This window comes from Vicugna pacos, chromosome 11 (assembly GCF_048564905.1).
Source record: "Vicugna pacos chromosome 11, VicPac4, whole genome shotgun sequence".
Classification (NCBI taxonomy): domain Eukaryota; kingdom Metazoa; phylum Chordata; class Mammalia; order Artiodactyla; family Camelidae; genus Vicugna; species Vicugna pacos.
The window spans coordinates 94,296,301-94,323,815 of NC_132997.1; the positions used below are offsets into that span (position 1 = coordinate 94,296,301).

Here is a 27,515-nt window from a genome sequence, read left to right on the forward strand (position 1 = left end):
GCATTCGGCCGGGGCTAGGCGGGCGCACCCAGAATCGGCTGGGCAGGGACCCCGGCGCAGTCGTCCCGTGCCCGCGTGTCCCCTCACGGAGGGGACGCCTCACCAGCTTCGCCGCCCCCTCCCCCTCCCCTCTCCCTCCCCCACCCCGCCTGCCTGCCTGCCTGCACCACCTTACACCCAGATCGTCTCTAAAGGGAGTTCTTGGTTTCCTCCGATTTCTTATGAACCCAGGATGGGCAGCAAGGAAGATGCGGGCAAGGGGTGTCCGGCGGCCAGCGGCGTCTCCAGCTTCACCATTCAGTCCATCCTGGGCGGGGGCCCCTCTGAGGCGCCACGGGAGCCCGCCGTCTGGCCGGCCAGGAAGCGTAGCCTGTCCGTGTCCTCGGAGGAGGAGGAGCCGGACGACGGCTGGAAGGCACCCGCCTGCTTCTGCCCAGACCTGCATGGCCCCAAGGAGCCGGGCCCCAAGCACCATCCCCCCATCCCCTTTCCTTGCCTGGGTAAGGATCTCACGCCGCCGGGTTGGCCGCGAGCAAGCTCTAGGGGAGGGAAGCTGTGCCTGGGCTCTCGTGTCAGACCCCCTCTGGCCAGAGTCGCGGCCGCGCGCGGTCCGGGGCCGAGGCGAGGTGACGCGCTCTGTGCTGACTCTTCCGCCCGGTGGGCGCTCGGGAAGAAACCGGGAACACAGATGTCGCGCGGCGCGGTGTTGGGGAGGTTGGGTTGGAGGGAGAGTGTACCATAGTGGGTTGGGCACAGGGCCGGCCGCACACATGGCTCTGCCCTCAGTATCCCTATACACATCTGATACTTTCTGCACACGAGGTCTAGAAGTCGGATCTGAGCTGTCTCTACCGCATTCTCTTTCAGCGTCTTTTCCTTCTCTCGCTCTCTCTCACTCCGTCTCTCGACCTCTCCCACTCTCTCCTCCTCGGAATGATTTAGCACTCCAAGATGATTGACAACGGTGCCTTTCAGAGATGGTTCCTCTTTACAACATCTGACCAAGGGGAGCCCTGCGTTAGTCCTTAGCGTGTTTTTCCGAACAAACGGCCTGTGAAATGATGCCACCCTATAAAGCTTGGGGAACTCTTCCAGCTCCGTTATTACAAGGCAAAATCACGTTTTAAAATCATGCTAATGTTCCCCCTCCAGACCTCCTCCCCCTGTTACCACATGTCCTTTCCCGAAGCTGAGAGCAGAGACCTTAGACTCAAAGTAACTGGGTCCCTCTCCTGTTGCTGTTCAAAGACCGGGTGCTGGGCTTTGGGTTTAAACCAGAGGGAGAAGAGGAAGGGGTTGGGACCAAGGAAGATAGGATCAAGGCTGCTGGCGCCTGCCAACCCCCTGGTCCCTGCGAGAGCTGAGGGTCTCTGAGGCTCCCCAACTCCATGACCTTCCTGTTCTCACTCCCCAGGTACCCCCAAGGGCAGCGGAGGCGCGGGGCCAGCGAGCTCGGAGCGCACGCCTTTCCTTTCTTCTTCGCACCTGGACTTTAAGGAAGAGAAAGAGAGGCTCTTGCCCGCGGGCTCGCCTTCGCCAGGGCCAGAGCGGCCGCGGGACGGCGGCGCCGAGCGGCAGGCGGGCGCGGCCAAGAAGAAGACGCGCACGGTCTTCTCGCGCAGCCAGGTGTACCAGCTCGAGTCCACCTTCGACATGAAGCGCTACCTGAGCAGCTCGGAGCGCGCCTGCCTCGCCTCCAGCCTGCAGCTCACCGAAACCCAGGTCAAGACTTGGTTCCAGAATCGCCGCAACAAGTGGAAGCGGCAGCTCTCGGCCGAGCTGGAGGCGGCCAACATGGCGCACGCGTCGGCGCAGACTCTGGTGGGAATGCCGCTGGTGTTCCGGGACAGCTCTCTGCTGCGCGTGCCGGTGCCGCGCTCGCTCGCCTTCCCCGCGCCTCTCTACTACCCGGGCAGCAACCTCTCGGCCTTACCTCTCTACAATCTCTACAACAAGCTCGATTACTGAGCCGCCCGCGGGCCCCGCGCCGCCCGCCCGCCCGCCAGCTCCGCGCCAGCTGGCTGACCCCCTCCGGAGCGGGGCGGCGTGTTTCCAGAAATATTACGAAATACACCATGTGTATTCATTATCTCTTATTTATGGCCTCTGCCCTACTTTTTGTTTTTTATTATTTCGGTATTTATCGGCATTCCTCCAGCCAGATCATCTGCTCTCTACCCAAAACAAACCAATACGTTTTGAAAACCATTTTGGAGGGGATGTTCTCGGGTGGTGGTGGGAAAAGGAGTTTCCGCCAGATCGATACTGAGTGGTTGGGAAAAAGAAATCTGGAAAACACCAAGCCAGGTACACTCCTCTTTCCCATATATACACCTGTATATATGCACATGCACACACGGCCAGCCAAGCCAGCCCCGGCTGTTTTGAACAATGATTCCAACGCCTCTTTTCGTTTCCTTTATCCCGAGGACGGGTAGGGGTGAAAGGAGGGTGGGAGGAGATTTCAGATCTGTAAATATTTTTAAAGAGAAAAAAATAAAAAATTTAAGCATCGTTGCTAACTTTGGTGGAATTGGTTGTTCTGCTAACGCGCAGGTTTTCTCGATGTTTCGTGGAAGGGTTTGCAGGCGTGTGTCAGAAGAGGTCTGTCTTGCTCCACGTGGAAGGTGGGGCGGGGGTCAGAGGTTAAAGGTCCGGATCTGGGCACTGCCGAGGTGGCACGTGTACTGGAGCCGCACCCCCTTCCACTGGCTAGTGCCCATAGTCTCGGCGCGGGCTCAGGCGCACCATGGCCGGAATCCAGCTTCCGAGCCCGCACCGAGAGGCACAGACTGGTGGGTAGCAGGCCTCACTGCTAAATTGGTTGCCTCCCTGAACGATCTTCTTTCCAGCACTGGGAGCGCCTTGGGCTTGGCCGCAGCAGGGCGCCGAGAGACGTGGTTTAACCTGTGAAATGAGCCTCCTCTCGGAGGGCGCAGGGGAGGTGGAAAGGCGCTGCCTGGACCAGGTACAGAGCCCGCTTTGCTCGTCCCTCGGCCTGGCGCGACAGGCAGGCAGCCGGTCACAGTTGTCGAGCCTGTGGCACAGTTGCGCGCCCCGCGCTGCCTGGGAACTGGGCGCGGAAAGGCGGCACTTCGGCTGAGGAGGGATGAGGCCAGAGACTAGGCAAAGGAAGCGCGGGAGGCAAAGGCTCCTCCCCATAGTTTTGTTGTTGTTTATGGTTTGCATTTGAGTCGCTAAGTGGCCGGATCGCGGGCAAGCACGTGGCCCCTGGCACTGAATGGAACTTTGGTGCGCAGTCTGCGCGCTCAAGGACTTCCGCACCCCAACACCTGCGGCTGCAACCCTGGCTGGGAGGGGGCGGCACCCAGAGAATAGACGCGCGCGAGTGCCATGGAAATCGCAGAGTCTCGCAGTATTAGATCGCAGACACCTGTTCCTTGTAAAACGTCGGAAAAGATAGCCTGCATTTAGAGGAGCCGGGCGGTTCGGTGTCACGTGGGGCGAGCTCCCGGGTCCTCCTGCCTCCGGCACCGGACTGCCCCTTAGTTGGTGCAAAGGTGCTGGAGTCAGCAGCGCTGAGAGCCCGATTTCCTCTGCTAGAAGAGAAACATTTGCGTGATAGACCTGTCTTTTTGGGCCGAGAGGCACGGAAATTATCTGCATGTTGTGAAACTATGCAGGGCATCTGTAAACCGCGTATGTGACTCGCAGTATTAAGTCTAAAATGCCGGAGTCTTGTCCATTTTGAGGTCATATTTTTTTTCTTCTCACATTAAATTTCGTATTTCAAGATGACATCAGAAGTATGATACAAGAACACAGTGCCAATACTATATGTACAACTGCGTTTATTTCATTTCAGTTTAGTTCAATTCAGTATTTACTGAGCCCTAGTACTTGCTAAGCTATGCTAGATATGGGATAGTCAGAGAAAACAAGTGACAGTGGATCTGTTTTCTTCTGATTCATTTGGTACACATATTTTATTTCAATGAAGTTCTCTCTTTCCAGATAACCTGCTTTAACATTTTCTCTTCCTCTCAAGTTGCTATTTGAATATTCCATGCAGAAATTGCCTTCAAGGAACTACTTGTATAGGAATATTTTATCCATATCATTTTTGTCTGCATTTCAATACATTACTTTTGTTTCTTTTAAAGAGATGACGGTTTTAACAATATTGGGTCACTATATCCTTTTGGGCTTATGTATTTTATAGGAATTGGTTTCCTGTAGTCACTTAATAGCAGAGTGATTTTGCCCTTAAGATGTTAGGGATGACCCTTTTTTTGTTTGTCATATAGTGGGTATTTCACATTTTTACTAATCCAAGAATTAGCCATCAAAGGTGATCCAACAGTGTGATTAGTTTTGAGGAATTGCTCTTTCTTACAGGTAACTTTCATACACACACACACACACACACACACACACACACACACACACACGACTTTGTATTTGAATTTAAAATGTTGTTCAAGACTCCATCATGGCCAGATTTCCTATCTCAAGACTGTCAATTCATTTGAATAATCAGCAAAATCATCAGCCTCCTTTAGGCTCTAAACTGGATTTAAAAGATTGAGGTTTCTTAAAACTCAAATTGAGTCTGGCTGCAACTGCATGCCCAGAGGGACTGAATCATGCACACACTGGATAATGAAATACACTTAGATTTTATTAGCGGATAATTTATGCTCAGAATCTCGAAACACTAGTAGAATTAAATAAACAACTGGGGGAGGGAACCAAATAAAATTATTTGGAGATAAAATTATTTAGCCAAAATTAGAATGGAAGCAAGGCACTGCACTTTAAAATTCTTAACCTAGCCATTAAGTTGTTGAAAAAGAAAAGATAGAGAACCAAGTATGAGGACTGGTGAGGGGGGAGGGCAAGAATCTGTCCTTTTAGCAGGAATAGCATCAATATACTGGGCAGAAGGGTGGTTGCTGTGTGTTCATTGTGTCAAGATTCATAAAAAGAAGTGCAAGTGAGTCAGTGTAGATGAATGCATAAGGACCAACAATACTTTCTATCAGTGTACCTTAACAATTAAACATTTTAACCTCAACAATTTCCTCTCACTTCATACAAAATCACATAATAAGATTTTTTTTCCACAAAAGGCAGTGAAAAAGAGGTTATAGCATGGGTAAACTGAAATTTTCAGTGAAGTTTTGATACTCAAGAGTGAGTCACAACATTCTATTTATCAATTAAGTATTGCTTTTCTTTCATGAAGATTAAATTATTTCTCATTATGGAAGCAACCTTCTTGAATCTCCTATTTATGGAGGATTCTAGAAACAGAAAGTAGAGTAAACTGAACCTGCCAAGTCTAGGGAGTTGTTGGGGTGGGGTTGGGGTAGATGGGGAGAAGCTTGTGGCTGTCATTTTTAGGACCCCACTTGAACATGTGTCTAAAAGAAGCTTTTGAGCTTTTAACACACTGCAAAGTAATTATTTGTTTCCCAGTCTGTCCAATCTTCTGGACAAAGAGTTCCTGAGGTGCAAAAACTAGTCTGATTAATGCATCTTCACAGCCTCTCACCAGGCCTAGCACGCACTAGGTGCTCAATAAATGTTTGCAGAAACCTAGAATGAAGAGATAAAGCATAGCATAAATTAGAACGAGTTTCTCTGAGGTCAGTAGATCTTACAACATTGGGAAACGTGAGAGCCTAGTCATGGGTGGAAACTCCAGGAAAATGAGAAAAAAGTAGGGCAGAATAGCCAATTGATTAGAGCAAATATTTCCTTCTCTCAAATTTTGGATAACTTCAGGGGCATATGCACGTCCAGTGAAAGAGAGAATAATTTAGCTCTATGAAAGTACTCACCAAAATGGGTTCTTGTGTCTGAGAGATTAACTGTGATGGGAAGGGCCCCGAGTCGAGTTGGTGAGAGCATCTTTCCCGCTCACTGTTCAGATGACAGGCAGAGGGCGTCAGCCCCAGGGAGACTACATTTCCCAGCGTGCTGCATACGGGAGGGAGCGGGCGTACCGCAGCCCTGGCGCGGTGCTCTTTGGGAGTTGTAGTTTTTACTCGTCCAGCACCAGAGTGGGTCCTCAGCCGGCTGGTGAAACGAGGCCACGTGATCGGAAAAGTGGCGGTTGGCCTTTGAGCCGGAACTGGTTGCATGGGTTGACCGACGCACGGCCTCCCGTTGGACCAATCAGCTGCCTAGACTGAGACGTTGGCGTTTGAAATCAGCCAATAGCAGGCATAGGCTGGAGCTTCCTCTCCGCCCCCTTCGCCGGGCCCGCGAGTGCGGCGAGGGAAACTAGGCGGCGGCCAGCGTCGGTGAGCGTCCGCGAAGTTGCTTCTGAGGGAAACCGAAGGTAGCGGGAAAAGCGACCGGGCGCAGAAGCGGCTTCTTTAGGGATTTCCCCGGGCCTGGAGCTGGCGGAGCCGTCGGCCAGGAACCAGTTTCGCTTCTATCACTTTTCCTTTATTTTAGGAGCCTCTGGGGCGCCAGGCCTCGGGGGAGAGGCCGGGGTGCAGGAGCCCGCGGCAGGGAGGGATGCGGCAGGCCAGACTGGAGGCTGGAGTCGGGGCTGTGGCGGCGCGGGCCCGGCCGGTTGGGGCGCTTAGGAGGAGCGGCGGCTGCGGTGGGGCCGGGGCGGGTGGTGAGGCCCTACCGTGGCGGGCGCGCCGGCTTTGCGCAGGCTCAGAGCCCGTGTCGCCGGCCTTTCCTAAGTCCCTCGTCCACGTGTCCCCCCACTACCCGGCCATCTGCCAGTCTCGCACCCCGACCTTGGACCCTTGGGGACTCTCACTGGGCGCTTGTTCCGTAGATGACCGGTTCTAACGAGTTCAAGCTGAACCAGCCACCCGAGGACGGCATCTCCTCGGTGAAGTTCAGCCCCAACACCTCCCAGTTCCTGTTGGTTTCCTCCTGGGACACGTCCGTGCGTCTCTACGATGTGCCGGCCAACTCCATGCGGCTCAAGTACCAGCACACCGGCGCCGTCCTGGACTGCGCCTTCTACGTAGGTGTTTTCCGTTTCCGCCCCCTTTTTACTTTACAATATCACTTGTTAGTAGCGTCCCTTTTCCAGCGTTGGGTAGCGGGTTTTGTCGGTGGAGGTGTTTGGACAGCTCCCCACCCCCACCACTTACCTTGAGCCCCAGGTACTGTTCTTTGGGTTTTGTTTTGTTTTGTTTGTGTTTTGGCTCTGGGGACGTGCAAACGTCGGAAATTCAGTCTGCCCTTGGATTCTAATGGAATAACCCTGCAAACTTTCTGGACATAATGTATTTGAAACTCACAAGACAGTAAAATTTGGCTGCCTGACTAAAAGAAAGGTTGGTTTGCTAGTGAATGGGAATGCCTGTTTACTCACAGCCAATGTGGTGAACAGTTCTTCCTTATTTGCTGACATAGTAGTTTCCTTGGCCACTTATTTGCTTTATTTTCTGTGTTTTTTGTTTGTTTACGGTGCATAGCTGAGCCCTAAGCATAAACTGAACAGTTGGCTTTAGAAACAGGAGTTTTAAAACACTTTGTAAAGCTCTGTAAGTTTTAAATGACTTGAAACTTCATTTTGTAGGATCCAACGCATGCCTGGAGTGGGGGATTAGACCATCAGTTGAAAATGCATGATTTGAACACTGATCAAGGTAACATAGTAACATTTTTACCTGTTTATTGTTTTCTTAGCTAGTGCTTACTTATAAATGTTTATTTAGGAAGAGTAGTTTCTGAATTGCTTGGTTCCTCAGTTGCTTACATATAAAAGTGGCTTGAATTCAGGACTTTTTGTTTAAATGATACCATTAAGTTAAGATCACAAAATATGCGTACATTTTGTCAGTAAAACTCATTGTGATCTCCATGCAAAGGAGTGGCACTTAAGTATTTGCCCTTTCCCTAGTCCTCAGAAGTGGACTGGATCCTGCAGTGGTGTGCCTTTCAGTAGGATTTTCCAGGAGAGTGCTGATGTTTCAGAGTTCTCTTTTCAGAAGGAAATTTAGTTTAGACTGAAGAAAAACAGGTTTTTAAAAATCTGACATTATAAAATAGTCAATCCTTCTGGGTACCGTGTTAACCCTACTTGTATAATTGATTAGCATAGAGTATACTCTCAGTTGCATTTATTAAATGAATAACAAGATGACACATTTTCTATTAGTTAATTTCTTAGAGATATGAAATGACTTACCCACATTTTCAGGGTGACTTTGGAGCAGAGCAGAGATTGGAATGGAACCCAAATACACAGAGCTCTCTAGTGGAGTTTTTTGTTCTGTTTTGTTTGTTATATGCACACATTAGATAGAGATATACTTGAAGGACATGACAAGGCACAGAAATATGACTAAATGAGGATGAGTTGGATGGTGGGAGGTTGGATAGAGGATAGACACACTAGCTCGTCAAGGGAAAAAAGAACTGAGGCAGAAGAGGCTTTTGCATGAAAGCCATTTTGTCTTGTAACTTATAACTGCAGATGTTTGATTGTGTTTGCTCATAGCTTATTCTACATAGTAAGTTAGCTTCCAGGTTTAGGTCGTATTTGTTTGAAAACTTGGGAGAAAAAAACTGAAAAGCCAACAAAAACTTTTGATGCTGGAGACCATAAGTAAGGGGGTTAGCTGTTTATTCTCAGAAGGTCCATTGCTGAACTTTATGAGATGCTTTTTTTTTTCTTAAGTACATTTTTAAACAGGTAGTTTTCCTGTTTGAGGGTCAGGACCCCATATTGCTCTTTGTGGTATTCTTAGCAAGTAGTATAAATTCTGGGAAGTCAGTAGACATCGGTAGATATTAATTGAATAAATGAATGAGATAATGTGGAGAGTTGAAATTGAAAGGAGAGAAATTGTGTATTGGAAATTTGACCCACCCTGAAAACCAAGGGAATTAATCATAAAACTCCCTACCTTCCTCATCTGCAGCTCTCAAATAATCCTGTTACCACTTAAATAAGTGGTAACCTCAGCCTAATGCAATAAGTTTTATCCAGATCCATATGACCAGAGTTCTCCACTCATTTTTTTCATTCAACAGGTATTTCTTGAGTACCTACCATGTATCGGGACATGCAGTAGATACAGTCAGAACTATAGAGATAAACAAGGTTCCTGATTTGAAGGAATCTAGAATTAAGTAAGGAAAATAACAGATATGCCACCTACTGTAGTCTGAAATTCAAGTCAACCTTTGGTATGTACCATGCCAGTGAATCAAACTATGCCCTGTAAGGTGAATAGAAATGAATGGATGACTTTTTGTAGTCATGGAGAAATTTTCTATGTGTAAATATTTCCATCAAGTTGGTGGAAGCAGATTCATTACAGTAGAATGAATGTTTCCTTCTGTTGTTCACTTGAGGAATCTTTGTTTAGTAAAGCTAGACATTGTTTGTTGGTTTGTTTTTTCCCTACAGAAAATCTTGTTGGAACCCATGATGCCCCTATCAGATGTGTTGAATATTGTCCAGAAGTGAATGTGATGGTTACTGGGAGTTGGGATCAGACAGTTAAATTGTGGGATCCCAGAACCCCTTGTAATGCTGGGACCTTCTCTCAGCCTGAAAAGGTAGGCTCTTTATATTCATAACAGGAATTATGGTCCTTGGGGTGACTTGACGTAATAAATGTTTGAATGTGATGTTGAATTTAAAGGTTGAGAGTTGATGAGTCTATTTTACAAACTCAACTAAATTAGAAGTATTTTGATGTGAAGGACAATTAGTTTTGGTATTTTGGTCAACTTTTTTCTGTCAGCTGTCACATTTGTACTGGATAGCACTAATTTAAATAAACCCACTTACGTGTATTGTTAATGCTTTAAATCCCAGAACCTAGAAACAACTCAGAGAAGTCATTTAGCAAAGACTGTTCAATTGCCTTAAATTGGGTTTGACGTGCTTGAGCCAGGAAGTGGGATAGAGCATCACTCATTTTCTCTTACGACCTGAGGTTTCTTTTGAATTGACTGTTAAAAGGGTGGAAAGGGTTATCATTTGAAATTTAGTGAAAAAAGGTGTCCTGTGTTCTCTGACTTTTACCATTTATTTATTTTAAAAACTGACACGTAGTTTGAAGGCTCAAGTGAACGAGGCTTCTTAAAGCTGAAACTTCGTGTATTATTCTAACCTTTTGATCTGTACAGTGAAAGTGTAATTGAGCATTCTTGGCTGTATCCTCATCAGACTTTATCAGGTGGTAGTTAATTTTAAAGATTGATTGTTTTAGCAGTTTAAAAGTATTCCTCACTTGAGTCTATTTCCTCAGTGTAAATATACTATTCAGTTCCTGTTAGCCATCATTATATACTGTAGTGCATCCAAAGAGCCATTATTTTTGTCACATCACAGTCGAATCTACTCCTGGCAAGACCTTTGTTCAGAATAAAATAATTGCATTGTTTCTAGTTTTGATTTATGGTTGTATGTAACATGTTAAGGGCTGTGATAAATTGCTGACAGAATATCATGTAATGGACAGCCACACTGAATCAAGCTGCTTATTGGTTCAGCAAGGTTCATTATGTCACTTTTTTTAATACTGTCTTTGATAAATGTATATACCTAGTCAGTAGCATGACAGTGTTTTTACTTGATTTACGATCCATGGGGTTAGAAAGCACTGTTAGAAGCTTGTGTGTCACCTGTATAGTAAAGATTTAAAAGAAAATTCCCATTCTAATTGTACTGTTATAAATTGATCTCTTTCTGGATTCTGTATTTTTTAAATTTGGTGTTTCATATATCTTAGGTTAATTTCTGTTTTTCTGCCAACATCATGTTTTCTGACTAAAAAGCGGTAAATCTTAATATTTTTCTTATTTAAATACTCTTACATTAAACCTACTATTTTGAATCTTTTAAATTCCTTGTTTGTCTCTTGGTCAGATTAGTTGTTGAACTTTAAGGCCAGATTGAAGAGGCTATCAGGTCGTTACATTGTTAAACCTAATTTTTTTATTTTTGGCTGGTGGTATGGAGTTAACATATTAGTGATTATTAACCATATGGTTTAATTACTGAATGTTAGAGGTGTCTTACCATATCATGGGGCTTCTTCATTTTTTATAGTGATTCTTCAGGTTTTAAAATATTAAATTAGATTAAATTAGAGTTGCTTATTAATTGAAAGTAATGATCAGAGTGCAATTATATACTTGAAGTCTAGTTATAAAGAAATGATTTAATGTGATCAGGAAAATACATTTTGCCATTTTCATGAATTTGCTACTGTATTTAGTCCCCAAATACTGTTTGAAAATAAGTCACTTTAAATGCTTGCTTGCAGGAAATTTTGTGATTTATTATAAAGGAATTTTTTGTGGAAGTTGTTTTAATATTGAAGAAGAAGAATTATGAGGAAAAAAATAGATGCTTTTAGGGGATAAAATGCTTTTTAAATTTTCCCTAAAGATCACTATGTCTTGAGTGTTTAGTATGACGTCAGGGCACAAGAATTTGCTTTGTCATATGCCAGACCACTATCCTTGTCTTTTAATTTTGAGTTCGTATGCCACCAAAAGCACCTAAGCAGCTAATTAATGAGAGCTGTCTCTCCCATTCTTCCTGGAAAGGCCTGTTTATTCGGTGTGACAGCTGGGAAAGTCAAGCTTTTTAGAGTTAGAACATGAAATCTCATTCCAAAAGGTGGTCATAGAAAAATAACTTTGAAAATGATTGTTTTATGAAAAGCCAGAAGCCCATTGAAAGATGTCTTGAGTTGTTTTTATGGCTTTATTGTTTCCTTTTTGAATGTGTTTTTTTTATACTTTTATGTTGTCACTAAATGAAATAAGAGGGCTGTAAAAATTATTTAATAATTTGTTTTAGTAACAGAATTGTCTTCAAAGATGTTTTGAGAGAATTAATTTGAACGTACATTAATGTGATACATGGTTAAGTGTTAAGAATATCTTGGGTTTATTGTTTTTTGCTGGTTACTTGGTTTGTATAACTGTATTTAACTGTGTTTGAACCTGATTAAGTAACTTTTTTATGGTTTCATGATTGATGGACTTTATTTTGGGGCCAAATGCCATTTTTAGGCAAGTAGATGATTTTTAGTAAGTTTTGGTCTTTCTTGAAAGGTGTATACCCTCTCAGTGTCTGGAGACCGGCTGATTGTGGGCACTGCAGGCCGTAGGGTGTTGGTGTGGGACTTACGGAACATGGGCTACGTGCAGCAGCGCCGGGAGTCCAGCCTGAAGTACCAGACGCGCTGCATCCGAGCATTTCCAAACAAGCAGGTACTGACCCCCCCAACACTTTTGGATTTTGAAAATACTATGATCTTATTGTGTAATAGTGATTTAGTTACTGCCTTTTAAAGCTTTGTGTCCTTTTTTGAGCAGTGATTTAGAATCTGCTGTTAGGTGTATTTTCGACAGCCTTGTGTTTAAAGGTAGTATGTTAACTCAGTTTTACAGAAGGCTTTGATGTGCAGAGGGGTTAAGTAATCTGCCAGTGGTTTGAATAGAGGTTTTCTGATTCCTTAGTGATCCTAGTCCAGGATACGTGACAGGTATGCAGTAATCAAAGAGAGTTTTGCAGGTATTTTAATTTATAAGCCAATGAATTCAAATTTACATCTGACAATTTAGGATTACGGAATTTGCAATTCCCTTTATCCCCCTCTTTGTTAACCCTAATGCTAATAGAGTTCTTTAGCCAGTGTGATAGTAGAACTTAGATTTTTTTTTAAAGAATGCTGCTGGTGTTACAGAGGCATTGTCCCTCATATAATGACTACCTCTTGATGAATGGAGTGGGTCAGTCTTCCATCATCATTCCTAAATGAGATGACAGTTTATTAGTGTGCCCCTTTCCCCCGCCAAATCCTTAAAGTTTGAAGGGGAGTTGGTGGCGGGGTCAGCTGCTATAGGAATCTTACACGAGAAGTCATTAAAGACATCAGATCTCTTTGGAATCTTACGGCTGCCCTTCAGGGCTTGTGCAGCTTGAAGCAGTTATGTCAGTTATTCTCAGCCCTTTATCTCAAAAGGCTAGTACCTCACATGGTGATCACAGCTCTTTTTCTCAGGATACTGTAAGTTTCCATGGAAGATAAGGAATCACAGTTATGGGAAACTTCAGAGATTTAAGTTTCTGATTAAAATATGCTTGCATTTATGAATATTATTACATCTTAGATCTAAAGTTTTCTGTCAGAGTTTATCTCCAGTTTATAATGGAAGTTTAACTAAAAGTAACATATTATTGATGTTTTTTCCCTCCATAAGTAGTTTTTCAGGAATAAAGTTTTTTCTGTACCTTGAAGAATTAAAAAAAAAAAGAAAACATAGATTTTTATATTTACCATCTCTTATTTTGTTTGACATGTTATTTCAAGGAAAGATGAGGAAAGGTTTGAAATTATAAACCACTTTTGAACATTGCTGATAATCTGTGTTGTTTGTGTGCAAACTCAGCTTGCTGTAGTTAAACGCAGGAGGCAGGATGACTGAGATAGATGGCTGGTTTTCCAGTTGATTTGAGTTGTTGATACACCCCCAGTGAAGGAGGCACAATTCTTAGGGTTGCTAGAGGTGAGGAGGCATAGAACAAAGAATAATATATTCCAACTGATGAAACGAATTTGACTCTGCCTTTGGACAGGACAACAAATAAACGATACTGAAACATTTTAAAATTCTTGTTGAGGTTTGACAAAATAACTAGACATTTTTTGATTGCAGTGTGCAGGGTACTTGTAGAATGAAGAAAACAAGTGATGTTAGCCTTATTTTTATTTTTATTTTAAATAGGTATAAATGTTCTTAAACTTTTGGAATGATCTTACCTGTATTAGCACAGCTTAAACGCTTGGTTAAAATCTAGTTGTATTCTCTTTTCATTTCAAAAATAGTCATCTTTCTTTAGTGTGGGTTGAATTTAGGAATTCATGCCTTGTTTTGGAAGCTGGATTTACCATTTTTGTCCTCTGATTCCCCTTTGGTAGGGTTATGTACTAAGTTCTATTGAAGGCCGTGTGGCTGTTGAGTACTTGGACCCAAGCCCTGAGGTACAGAAGAAGAAGTACGCCTTCAAGTGTCACAGACTAAAAGAAAATAATATTGAGCAGATTTACCCAGTCAATGCCATTTCTTTTCATAACATCCACAATACCTTTGCCACAGGTAAAGTATGGCATGCTACCTTATATCTACTTGTTAAGATAACATCATTTTGCTATCAGTTGAACACTGCACGTTTATACTTGGACAGAGTTTTAAAAAAATTGTGCTTGCTTTTTATGATATTTAAGGGAAGAAAATCTGATGTAGGACTTCTTGGGGAAAGTGAAACTTCTGTGACCTTTGAAATCAACTGTTACGATAATGGTTGCTTCTATATCTGCTTTAAAGAACCATTTTGACTCCTTTGTAATTACTTGCAGGTGGTTCTGACGGATTTGTAAATATTTGGGATCCATTTAACAAAAAGCGACTGTGCCAGTTCCATCGGTACCCCACCAGCATTGCATCCCTTGCCTTCAGTAATGATGGGACTACACTTGCAATAGCATCATCATATATGTATGAAATGGATGACACGGAACATCCCGAAGATGGTATCTTCATTCGCCAAGTGACAGATGCAGAAACAAAGCCCAAGTGAGTATGCTTCACCTGTATTTGAGCCTTTTCTTGCATTCAACCCAGGATTTATTAATTTTTCTAAATTCATGAATAGCACTGTTGATGCCTGCTCGATATTACAGCTGACTGTAGGGTTGGAGTTGATTTTATCTTGTTCTCCCAAGCTTTCAATATCCGTAGGTTGATAGACGTCTGATGGATAAAATTGTGCCTAGTTGTTTTGTAGAGAAGAATGTCAAACTCTCATTCTTCTTGAATAGACGCTATTATTTGAATCTCTGGAGTTATTACGAGCTCATTGCTTCAAAATTAAGTTGAGGAATTCAAGAATAATTTATTTTAGCAAATTCTATTTAAGATATTTAAGAATTTGAACTGCCAAAAACTTTCCTCTCTACAGAGCTTGTTTCTTTAATACTTACACAAAATAAATGACCTTCAGGTCTTACTGAAAATTCAGTAATATGGCCTTGCCTGGAATAGCAGATTTCCTTAGTTTTGAAATTTTCATAGATGTCTTTAGCTCTTGGTTGTAACTGTTGACAGAGAAGGGACCATTTACATTTTTTTGTTACGTAGGACAAAGCTTTTTCCTTAATTACCTGCACCAGGCTTAAGGGAAACCTGATCCTTCAGCACTTGTTTAACCATAAAATACCAGCTCCAAGTGTCTTTGTCCTGTTCCTTGTCCCTCTCTCAGGCCCTGGAAGGAAGTCCTCAGTAAATATTTATGGAATAACTGAATGTTTTCAGGATTCCTATACTTTTCTGAATTAAAATGGTATAGTCCCCTTGTTGAATTGGTTGTGTCCCTGAGAGGGGGCAGAGTATTAATTATTCAATACCATGTATACTTTTACAGGTTTGACTTTAGAAAAGACTTAGCATGTGAAGCCTGTTGGATAAAGGGCTGTGTTTGCATTTAATCTCTCACTTTTGTATCTCTTGTCCTGGCCGGCCATTTTGATCTCATGCTGTTCTTTTTTCTTTTGAACTTGTAGGTCACCATGTACTTGACAAGATTTCATTTACTTAAGTGCCATGTTGATGATAATAAAACAATTCATACTCCCCAGTGGTGGATTTATTACTATTAACAAACTAGGGAAAAAATTTTAATTTTAATATTATAAGAACCTGAAAATAATGGAAAAGAGGTTTTTATTAAAACAAATTTTTTTAAAAGAACACTTTCTTTAGTGCATGAGATGATTTGATGATTTGCTGCATTTGAAGGTATTCGGGCAGTCGGAGCTGAGTGACTGCAGTTTTGGGAAAAAACCATTTTTGACTTTGATGTTTTTTATTGTTTCCATTGTGGAAATAAATGTGAATAGATATAGGTAGTTAAAAAAAAAACCCTTTGCATTCTTTCTGGACCTTAAATGGTAGAGAAAAAGGCTCTTGAGCCATTTGTTTCTCTTGCTGGTTGTAGTTGCTAATTCTAAAGCTGCTTCAGACTACCTCACGAGGAGGTTAATCTACAATTAAACAATATTTCCTCTTGGCTGTCCATTATTTTCTGAAGCAGATGGGTCATCATTTCCTGGGCTGTGAAACAAAGCGAGGTTAAGGTTAGACTCTGGAGAATCAGCTCGTTTTCAATCTTATTAGGGTGCAGAAGGAAAACTAATAAGAAAACCTCCTAACATCATTTTGTGACTGTAAACAATTATTTATTAGCAAACAATTGATCCCAGAAGGGCAAATTGTTTGAGTCAGTAACGTGCTGAGAAAAGACAGAGCATATCTGTGTATTTGGAAAAATAATTGTAACGTAATTGCAGTACATTTAGACAGGCATCTATTTGGACCTGTTTCTATCTCTAAATGAATTTTTGGAAACATTAATGAGGTTTACATATTTCTCTGACATTTATATAGTCTTCATGTCCATTTCAGTTGCCCAGCCGCTGGTGATTAAGGTTAAAAAGAAAAAAAATTACAGTGAGAATGAGATTCATTTCAATGTAATGCCCTGAAGCAGAACACGAACTTAGCTTGGCCTGTTCTGGGGAGTTCCAGCAGTATTTTTGTTGTCACACTTTTTGGTTTTTATTTACATTATTTGCAAATGTATGTTTCTGAATGGGACTTGGACCTCTGCTGAAGTTTATTTTATCCATGATATATTTTTAAAAAATTCTTTTGATGCAGAGAAAGGTCGTCTTTTTATTTTTGAAGTATTTCAGTGAAAACTCAGTGTTAAGTCTGAACCCATCTTTTGAAATGTATTTTCTTCATTGCAGGTCCACCTAACCATCTCGTGAAAGTGATTTCTCTATGGAAAGCTTTGTTTTACTTCCTACAAAATACATACTTTTCCCCTAAGGGATGCGTTATAGTCATTGTGGACACGTTATCTAGTATGTGGATTTCTCTGTTTTCTGTCTTACAAAAAACTTGTCTGTGTGTCCTTTCGTACTGACTTGTGTAGGATAAGAGTCTGTGTCCTCGTGCAGTAGTCTGAAGAATTGTTTCTGCCCCCAGCCAGCCCAGTTGCTGTGTATGAGCAGCGTGAGCTCTTTTTGTAAAATAACCTAAACCTGTTATTTCCATGCTGTCTAATAAATCAGAGATTCAGAACCCTTAAATGTTGGATGTTTTTAAATGTTGGTAATTAATGTAATTTACTTCATAAAAAGGCTTCTGTAAAGCAAAACTCCCTTCATCAAGGGCCTGGTGGGGATGACATTGTACCTTTAGGTCCACACTGCCTTATTTAATTATGTCTATTCTGATGTACTTTGGGGCTTGAGTCTTGGATAAAGTGATCTGTTGGAGTTCTGCCATTTCCCTCGTGCCTGCTTGCTGGGTCAGCAGGGCCCTCGAGCCAACTGTGCAGCTTCACAGGACGGGCACAGACTGCCGGGCAGCTGACGGGGTTCCTTTGGCACGACTCACCCCTAGTAGTGCTAGCGGTGGAGCTCCTGCAGCTCATGGAGCCCGGTGCTGATGCAGGCAGGGTACGTACAGCCAGATGACAGGCCCGTCTGTACTTATCCATCAAATACTAAATCAGAGTTGAAGCCCTTGGGATGGTAAATAATGTAATAGCCAGAGACTAACTGATGGGTTTGGTTCTTTAGTGTGATTATGTGCTTTTTAAAGTCATAACCACTTGGTTGAGGACAGAGCATAAATTTAAAACATTGTTTAACTGAAAGAGAATTAATATAGTGTGGTAAAAGGTGACTAAATGAAAGCAATATGCGGGACCTGTTTTTGAGCTCATGGTGTGGGAGAGCTTTTTTTGTAGTTCTTTCTGGGTGTCCTCTTGTCTCTTGAAACCAAGTGTATCTCACCCTAAGCGAGTCTCCCTGCCTCCTCTACGGACCTCTTAACTGCTCTTCTTCACAGTTTGCCTGTTTGTGATTATAGCCACCTGTCCCCCCAAATGACCCAGGTGTAATACTGGTTTTCATTGTTTTCCCTTACCCGGATTCTCTTCTCTATTTTAGTGTCTCTTTTTCTACTGCTTTTATCCCACTACCTTAAAGGGTCCCTTTCACCCATCTGGGGGAGTGCAGCAGCTTCAGTCTCTGCCCTAAACCCTCCATCTTCTGGAGCAGTGCCTTTCAAACCTTTTAGTTGTGACCCAAGTAAGATACATTTGAACCATGGTCTAGAACACACACAGGTCAATACAGTATGTACAACAGAGAAAGTTGCATAAAACATTGCTTGCCCTTTGTGCACGTGTACACGTGATACATCAGTTTCCTTCCTTTCTTCTTTATTTTTTTTTAAGGAAATTCTGGTTTTGGCCTCCTGAACTGATGTTATAACAGAATGCCATCTCTAATTTGAAAAATTGCTCTATACCACACAAAACTTTAAAAAGTCTTGCTCTTTTTATCATGCTGTGGCCTACATCCTCCAGTGCGCCCCATTGCTCAGAGTAGCCCTTCATTCACTTTGTGAGAGGGTATGCCTCTTCCAAGGCCTGCAAATCACCAAGAAGGGACTGCTGACTGTCAAGTTGCTCTTAGAAGAATGGGAGTGGAGCTGACCTTCACTGTGAATTCTGACAGGTAGATGAGAATGTTCTGGTGGCAGCAGTATCTGGTTCTGGGTTCCACCATGTTAAACTTAAAGGTATGTTAGTTCTGAGGGAACCGCTTAGTTTTGGGGGAAATCCACATGAGCCAGCCTGAACCTTGGAGTCTGTCTAGCCATTGATCTTGTCTTTGAATCTCAGCTTTGCTGCTTAATTCATTGCATCACTGGCTAAGTTAATTTCTGAGTAGCAATTTACTCATCTGTAAAGTGAAGGTAACACCTAGCTTATGGAGTTATAAATGAGTGTATGTTCCTTAGGGTGCGCCTGACACAGTCATTGAATAGCAGATCCTTTCTTAGGATGAAAAATAATCAATTCATTGCTCTCAGTTATTAGCTACCTTTTCAGGCTCTTTTCTTTTTCATTAATTAATGTAGTTCTCATGTATCTGTGGGATTCCTTGCTGTTAATATTTGTCAATATATTTGTCTTTTTAAAAACATTTATGAACTATTTCAAATATTCAGAAAAGACTAAAAGAATCACACCTATAAACTCACCATCCAGATTTTAAAATGTTAATATTTTGTCATAGTTTCTTCCCTTCATTTAAAAATAAAACATTGCCATACTTGGAGCATTATTTGTACCCCTCTCTCACCACATCTGCATTTTGCATTCTTAGAAGTATTGTGCTTATTTATGCCTTTATGCCCATGAGGTATATCCATACGGGCAGGCTTCAGAGGTATTACAGGTTCAGTTCCAGACCACCGCAGTAAAGCGAATCTAGCAGCAAAGGAGTCACACAAGTTTTTTGGTTCCCCAGTGTGTATAAAAATTATGTTTACATAATACTGTCTGTTAAGTGTGCAATAGCATATGTCTAGAAATACTATGTACATACCTTAGATGCTTTATTGATAAAAAACTGTTATTTGAGCCTTCAGGGAGTTGTAATCCTGCAGTAACATCAAAGATCACTGATTATAGATCACCGTAACAAACAGTAATAATGAAAACTTTTGAAATAGAGTGAGAATTACCAAGATGTGACACAGATACGAAGTGAGCAAATGCTTTTGGAAAAATGGCACCAATACATTTGCTCAACACAGGGTTGCCACAGATCTTCACTTTGTTAAAAAAAAAAAAGTGTAGAACAGAATAAAGTTAAATGTGATAAAACAAGATACGCCTGTAAATCTTTAAAAAAATTTTGCATAAATGGTATACTGGTTCTATCCTGGAATGAACCTACCCCTAATTGACAGATGTGGTTACTAAAATGTAGAAGGGAAGGCATAAGGCTACAAACAGAATCATTTGTAGGGAAACAAGCAGTCCCAAGGTGGCACAGTGGAGTGGCTGAGCTGAGTGCTATGAGATCAGCCACCATTACGAAAGGAATAGCAGTTGTCCTCTGATGTGTTGGCTCTTCAAGGGTGAAAGCTGCATAATCAAACAGTAGTTGTTCTTTCCCCAGGGAAATAGGGGAGTGTGTTAATGGTACCCAAGAGATTAGGTGTACTGAAAAGAAAACATTCTTGTCATCCAGGAAGCAAACCACGGCTCTGGTGTTGTGGTTCTCTTCTTTGATATCCCCTCCTCAGTCTTTGAAATGTCTCTAGGTAGCCCATCTTTCACTTGGGAAAGGACTGATTTAAACTGTTAGGGCTGGTTACAGCAGTATCCTTTAAAAATGGCACCTGGCAATGTTGCTTTGGGACTCGTGCTAAGACCAGTGAGAGCTGCTGAGCCTGGTGGCCACAAACACCAACTGGCCATTGCGTACAGAGGCCCTTTCCCTTGCTCAGTGGTGTGTTGTAACGGCTTTCATTTTTGAAGGACACCCACAGAACCTGTCTTGGAGTTGTCGTGGGGCATTGACTTCTTAGGATGTATTTTTGTGTCCTGATGGAAAGAAATCTGAAGGTAAAAACTGGACTGTACTGTGATTTAGAGAGAGCTGTCATTGGGGGAACATGGCATGAGTTAGCCTGGTTGGTTAATATAATTTATGATTTGGTAACCGGCTTTCAAAACTTTATTCTGAATGAAAAGCAGCTGGTTTTATTTTGTTTTGCTTTCTTTGAATGCACCATTGGTAGGTATGACTTTCCAAATCACCTGACTTGAGTAGAGAAATGGAAAAACAAATGCTTTACTTTACTGAGCTTTGATGTAGCGGGGTGTCAGACTAAAGTAACTGAAGGCTCATTTCCAGTGGTTTATTTCATTAACTAATTTCCCAAGAAATATTCTTTCACCTCTGACCATCCCCTAGCTAACTTTGTGCAGTTAACACAAAACTAAGGAAGCCATACAAATTATGCTCACTGGTCTCAGAAGCACCTAAGTTTGCTTTTCCAATGTTGTAACGAAGTACCTTTCATCCCTTTATAGGACTCTGTTATAGGCTATTGCAGTAATTTAAAACCTATGTACCTAGACTCCTGACCTTGTTATAACATCACTTTATAATTCTCAAAATACTTGGCTCTTGAAGATTTTCTTTGCACTAGCCATGTATTCTTAAAGAGCCCAGATGATTTGTCTTTGGTGTTATATTACCCATATCTCCTCAGCCAGGAAGACCTAACATTCTTAGTGAATTGCCAGACAAAAATCCTTCAATTCTTTCATTATTTCACAGCTTAACATGGCAGCCAGTTACTAGCTTTCTCCATTTAAAGAAATACCCTTGCTTGGAACAATGGCAACCTACGCCTTCACGCTTTGAATGTAGAAGCGGCTCTCTTGCTGGGTTCACTGTTAGTTCATCAAGATGGCTGGTGACCTCGTGGAGAAGCCCAGCTTTCCATACGTGACTAACGTAGAGGTGGTTGTGGAAATAGAGGGCAAGGATGTTACCCTTTAGGCTCTTAACATGTTCGTCACCCTTGTCACTGCTGTTTCAGGTGAACGTGGAACTCAGTTGCCTGCCTAAGTCTAGACTGGGCACCGTTGGTTGAGAGCTTGGTACTTATTTGGCAGCTTGGCTTTCTGCTTACGTTCCATGTGTTGATAGAGTGTGCGGTGTTAAATGCTGGGCTTTACCTTTGCTTTGCAATAAGATTACCATTTGTACCATTTCAAAACATCCTGTGCTTAGCTTGCCAATCATTATCTACAGTTTTATTTTTGACTCAGATCTGAAACTGTTGACGAGTAATAGACATCTGATTGATTTGGACTCCACTGTCAGAATCTGTGAAAGACTGACTTGACTTAGGAGAAAAAAACAAATGAGATCAGCGGGAATATATTTAACTAACTCTTAAAGGGAGACTCCTTTATGGATATTGGCACATTGTTAACTGTAGTAATATTTGGTCTGTACATTGGACGGGACTTCTGCCTGGAAACACGAGAATAGCCATCTGCATTACTGGGAATATTTAATATTTCTAAAGAAACACTTCTTGGCTGAAAATAGTAAAAACAGTTTGGGGACAGTTCTGTGGAAACATACAGAAAAACTAGCTTCTTGGGGTTACTTGGAAAATAGTAGAACTAAACCAAAATTTATATTTGAAATTTAAATTTAAAGCAAAAATTTTAATTTGATCGTGAGTCAGAATTTCATGAAATGGTATCTTACTCATTATTGATCTGAAATGAATGCAGCCCAGAGGAGAGGATTATTCCTGTTTCCTCTTTTGGCCCAGTGTTTAGACCTGTTTTGCAGCATTCCTGATTGAGTTCATCTTTTTAATCTAGACTGGTTTCTCCTTGATTAGAGCTTCTTAGTGGAGTGGATGAGAAGAAAAAATTAGACTAGGGCAAGGTATTTTTAATATTTGTTGCTTTGAGCAGCTAATTGTAGATTTGCAATTAAAGGGACAAAAATGCCTGTAAAAGGTTCTGCTTTTTTGGCAACTCAGGAGAAGAACCTGGCAGGAGAGGGAAATGGACATGTTGGAAGGGGTAACAGCTATGTCAGAGGCTCAGCCTCTAATATTTGTGGATGGAATTGTCATTACTTTTGAGAGAAGGGGATTCATCTTTATTTTTATTAGCCCTCCAGAAATACAGATAAAGGTCAGGAACTGGAAACGGAAGAAACTGGTTTGAAGCAAGCCTTCTCTGACCTGTGTTGGAACTTGCTGCATGATGGGTATCCAAAGTCTTTGGGCATCTGGAGAGCTGCGATCTAAAAAGCTTCATATGGCCTGGCCTCTTTCTGAATGTGAGGGCCTCATAGAAAACATGGAGTCATGGCCTTTTTTTTTAATGGAATCATCCATCACTGCCAGTTGCTTGGTGGAAAAAAACAACAGGGGTCTCTTAAAACAGCCTCATAACCCTCAGGGATCAGAAGACTGTGCTGGGCTGATGTGACGATGGCGCACCATTCAAGATCTTCTGTTGGCCACTCACGCAGATCTGTAATTTAGGCCACACAGTCTTTCATTCTTTTTTTTTTTTTTCCCCCTCTGTACCTTTCTCACTTCCTTCCTCTTTCCCTTTCTCCTTTCCTTCAATCAATAGGCAGATAATAAAGGCCATTTATGCAAAAGTTGACTGAGGAAAATAAGGCCATTGGTGGATTTAGATGCTTGAGACCCCATTTTGCCATTTGGTCCAGGTGGTGGGGGTGGCAATGGATAAGTCAACCTATTGGCATGCATGCAAGACCAAGCATTGGCTCTGATCTGGGATGTGTTTTGCCATAATAATTGGGCCTTTTCAAGGCACAGTGAAATAGCACATTTTACTTCCATACTTTACTTAACAGTACATTAAAACAGAAGCACACACATCGTGCAGGGATTCTGTCAAGCGATAGCTTAGGAGATGCCCTTGTCCCCACTCTGGGCCCAGCTCACATTTAAGCAGAACATGACTTTTGAGATTCAGAAGCCACTGTTTGGGGCACCACTGGATTGTAAAAGCATGCATATTAGTAATTTGATTTTTTGGATGGTGTATAGATTTTCCAGGTCTAGTAATTTTGAAGAGGAAGATATTGGAAAAATACTATGAGCTTACTTGTACTTGAAGCAAAATTTTACCTTGAAATCCAACTTCTTGGGAAAATGTAGAGTAGGGTTAACAGCTTTGGGCTAGATGTCATGAGACCGAGAGCTGGCCCAGTTAGTGGAGTGTCCTGGGGTACATGAGCCTTGAGGCTCCTGCTCTTTCTGAAAGGCTCATCTGCATGCTTCCCCGGCCTGACCCGCGATTTCTTTGCCTTTGAAAGGCAAAGATTCTCAGCTTCTGCAAGTATGGACTTGTTCTGTTTCTTAAGTATTTCAGTAGATGAAGGTTTGGAATAAGAAAAACTAATGTTTTTCCTCTTCCTGCTTAGTCCTCAAATGACTTGATCATCATCCCTCTTAAAGGACACCGGATCATTTTTTTCCTTGCATAGTGTTCCCTCTCACAACAAACAAATGAGGGTGATACTATTTTACAGATGAGGAAACCAAAGCCACAAGAGGTTAAGTTACAGCCTTCAGGTCACACAGCTTGTACCTGTAGGACCATGATTCACCCTCAGCCTAACTCTTAACTCACTACACCACTTTGTTTCTCTGTGTCTATATGGTTGATGGTGATCTGTGTTATTTTCCTGCCATTCATTCATTCTTTATATATGTATTTCCTCATATTAAGTTCCAGACTCTATATTAGGTAATGAGTTCATTCAGGGCAGACACTTTGTCTAGATTTTCATTTTCCCTACAGTGCCTGGACCATTGTAGGTACTCAATATATACACATGCTACATGAATGACAGCCAGAAGGGTGGGTGTAGTTCGTGGTCCCAGAGTTTGCTGGACCCATCTTAAGAGTTTCCAGTTTTCCTTCATAGGGTATGAGTTCTTTAAACTCAGGATTTAACTTGTGATAGAAGTGTTTACTACTGTGAATGAAAATTTAATGATGGAAGCCATGGGTACTCACTTTGCTATAGGTTGGAAGAGAAGCATGGAGAATAATCAAGTTGATCCATTGATAAGTCATGCCCAATTTATCCCCAACAAATTCCTCAATTTATCTTCAACTGTACTCTTTCCTCCTCCCTACTTCTCTCTCTCTCTTTTGCTCTCTCTCTCACACACACGCAAACACACAAGACACACACACACACAAACCCTTCTTTCTGATGTCTTACTTTTCCAGCCCTGCTCAAACCTCCTATAAGACCCCTTCCTACATTCCTGGCATCACATTCATCTCACCTCTTCCCCCCATGTTCCCCAAAACATGCTTTCTTGTACTTCAGCTACAGCACTTATCAAAACCCAGTTTATTTCTATTTTCAAAAAAATTTTGGGCACAAGTAATTTCTTGTACTGGTTTATGAGCCCCTAGAGGTCAGGAAGTCCTCTGTTCACAGCTTCCCAGCACCAAACATAGTGCTTTATATGAAGTAGGATGCAGTAAATATGGAATTAGATTGAAATTTGTCCAGAGATTTTTCCCAAGTGCCAGTTGTTCTTGTACTAGGTGCCATGAGGGCCTTTAGAAATAACATAACACAGACCCTGACCTCAAGGGGTTTGAAAAAAGGAAGAAGATATTTTCAAAATGAATGAATGAGTGAGATGAATGCCACTGTCTTAGCAATGGCCAGAGGAAAATGGATACTGATTTCATACACTGGCTAAAATATTTCTTGCCAGATTGTAACTGAGCTGGATATATTCTTTAAGTTTTCACCCCCACATTTAAAGCCGTATAATTTTTTTTTCTTTTGGGGTATTTCCATTTCAGTGCACTTTTTAAAATATCGAGTTGTGACACATTTCTTGGGAGATCGTGCTTGAAGACCTTGAGTTACCTTCTGACCATATTTCAATCAAGGCTTTAATCACATCCTCAGCCATTGAATTATTTAGCATCTTTTTGAGATTACATTTTTTATTCCTAATTATATGACAAAGATATATACCATGAAATATTTATCTTGTAATTATGATTAAAATGTACAGTCTCCCCAAAGATGTGAATAATAACGTTAAGTATTCTCTATTTAATTAAAGGAGTGGTGAACTGGACTGGGTTGCCATGGTTAAGCTGAGAACTACATTTCCCAGCATTCCCTTGCCAGTCTGTTTCCTGGTTAGAGTTGGCCCAAAGAGGAACATACACAGATGGGGTTGGTGGTTACTCTCTGAGGTTTGTTGGCTGTCAGATGTGGTGATGGATGGCAGCCGAGGTGTCTAAATGGGTTCCTGTTTGTCCTTGATCTCTTCTGATCTGCATCCAACGTTTCTTTCTGACTGTTGGCCCCATGCTGTGATGTCCAGCTGGAGCATGAGGCCCACCGCTGGATGCATGATGCAGACAAGACTGCAGCTACATAGAGGCCTCTCCCCAGCTCCCCTTTGCAGTTCGTTTGGTGGCTGGGCATTGCTGCCCTCTCTGGTTGACTGCTTAGTGAATGCTGATCCTCCAGCACCCCTTCCAGACCTTTACACCCCTCCCCCAGCTCTTCCCACAACTGTATACTGTCAGATTCCTATAATAAAGCCCTATTCCGTGACCTCGTGGTGTCTGCTCCCCTGACTGAACCTGACTGACACAAGGAGTAAAAGAATTAGAAGCAAGTGTAAAGTTTTTTGTCAAAGGGCTTTCATTCTTTCAGAGCCTTCTGCTGTTAAAGTTGTTAAGGGCAAATGTTTAGAGGTGGATGAAGGTGCTAAAACCTTTCTGACTTCTGTGGTTTCTTGGGCATAATGAGATGTCTTCTTCATGTGAAGATGACCCTTCTGACCCACTAGCATTTGTGAAGGTGGGTTTGTGCTGATCCAGACAAATTAGATTTGTGAAAGCTCTTAAAAGAGAATTGACACTCACCGCATGTTTATTTCTGCCCTTCATCCCTTCCTCTCTGTCTCTGTCTGTCAGTCTCTCTCTCTGGTATGACCGTTATGCTACTAGAACCAGTGGTGGAGATTTTTTATTATGGCTCCAAATTTTAACTAGACTACGAATATAACATATCCATGCCCTTAACCTTACTCAGGAACATGTCTTAATGCCGCTAAGCTCAATGGTCACCAAAGTATTCCCTTTGTGGGTCCCTTTTTGTTTTCTTAACATTTTCATTCATCTACCACCCACCCACCCACCCATCAATCTATTTCTCCCTTTTCCATCCTCCCATTTACCCATTCACCCATCTATCCATCTGTCCATCCATCCACCTCCTGATCCTAACACTTCTGAGTGACCTGACTTGGACATAGCATTGGGTTCAGGAGGGTGGGCTCTGCAGCAGACTTGTTGGGCTTGAATGCAGGTGTTGTAATTCACTGTGGAATTTGGGGTTGCTATATAACTTCTGAGCCTCAGGTCCTCTGTCTTTTATGTGGTAATAATACTGTGATACATATTTCATAGGGTAGTTATAAGGATTAGATGAGATAATGGGCAAACAATATATGGTATATTACCAGTACAAAGTGTTAGTTGCTTTTGTTATTATTGTCCTCAGCTTTATTGAGATATAATTGACATATAACTTGTTGTTAATCAAAGGTGAATTTTTGTCTTTGTCTTCAAGAAGCTTTGGGTTTACTGGGTGGGGCAGGCATATAAGCCAGCAAAGTGACCTGAGGCTGAGAGGAAGGAGATAAGAATTATGTATTTTTCTGTTAAGCCTAGAGATATTAGAAGAACAGTGCATGAACATGTGGATACGTGCCAAATTTAAATATATTACATAATCATTATAATAATCATTGTTAAAAAGAGAAACTCTCTCAAATTATCACCCCCCAACATATCTTCTGCACAGTTGCACTTTCAACTCTGGACCAAGGGCCCATCCTTGGGATGGGACCCAAGCCACAGGACTATGTGTATAACCCCAGCTCACCCCTCCCCATCACATTTAAATGGACTTAAGATGATATTTGACTGAAGGGCATCTGACTTTTTGATTGGACCTGGGGTAGTGACCTTGGACTTTTGTTGTCCTGTTGAAGAAAGATGAGTTGGATCAACTGGAATT

General features: G+C 42.2%; 2 protein-coding genes and 1 long non-coding RNA gene across 5 annotated transcripts; 2 read left to right on the forward strand and 1 right to left on the reverse strand.

The window, feature by feature from the left end:
• HMX2 (H6 family homeobox 2) lies at positions 1-2,514 on the forward strand. Its single transcript, XM_072972376.1, has 2 exons — positions 1-500; positions 1,415-2,514. The coding sequence occupies exons 1-2, from the start codon at positions 233-235 to the stop codon at positions 1,966-1,968; spliced, it is 822 nt and encodes a 273-aa protein (XP_072828477.1). The 5' UTR covers positions 1-232; the 3' UTR covers positions 1,969-2,514.
• A 2,107-nt stretch (positions 2,515-4,621) lies between these two features.
• LOC140699455 (uncharacterized) lies at positions 4,622-6,147 on the reverse strand. The gene is made up of 2 exons (XR_012077639.1): positions 5,808-6,147; positions 4,622-5,562 (listed from the first exon to the last, which is right to left on the reverse strand). It is a non-coding gene; the product is annotated as an uncharacterized lncRNA (long non-coding RNA).
• Positions 6,148-6,179: 32 nt separating this feature from the next.
• Positions 6,180-17,135, forward strand: BUB3 (BUB3 mitotic checkpoint protein). Of its 3 annotated transcripts, none has more exons than XM_031674040.2 (8): positions 6,180-6,310; positions 6,767-6,961; positions 7,523-7,592; positions 9,362-9,513; positions 12,031-12,189; positions 13,902-14,079; positions 14,340-14,556; positions 15,543-17,135. In XM_031674040.2, the coding sequence occupies exons 2-8, from the start codon at positions 6,767-6,769 to the stop codon at positions 15,556-15,558; spliced, it is 987 nt and encodes a 328-aa protein (XP_031529900.1). In that variant the 5' UTR covers positions 6,180-6,310; the 3' UTR covers positions 15,559-17,135. The 3 variants fall into 3 exon arrangements, with proteins under 3 accessions (XP_031529900.1, XP_006207486.1, XP_031529902.1); XM_006207424.3 differs by having other exon boundaries at positions 16,791-17,135; XM_031674042.2 differs by having other exon boundaries at positions 6,213-6,272.
• Positions 17,136-27,515: the final 10,380 nt, after the last annotated feature.

Coding starts and splice junctions, on each gene's coding strand:
- HMX2 (XM_072972376.1), top strand. CDS start 233: ATGGGCAGCAAGGAAGATGCGGGCAAGGGGTGTCCGGCGGCCAGCGGC. Junction 501..1,414: donor CATCCCCTTTCCTTGCCTGG/GTAAGGATCTCA, acceptor CTCACTCCCCAG/GTACCCCCAAGGGCAGCGGA.
- BUB3 (XM_031674040.2), top strand. CDS start 6,767: ATGACCGGTTCTAACGAGTTCAAGCTGAACCAGCCACCCGAGGACGGC. Junction 12,190..13,901: donor GAGCATTTCCAAACAAGCAG/GTACTGACCCCC, acceptor CCCCTTTGGTAG/GGTTATGTACTAAGTTCTAT. Junction 14,080..14,339: donor CCACAATACCTTTGCCACAG/GTAAAGTATGGC, acceptor AATTACTTGCAG/GTGGTTCTGACGGATTTGTA.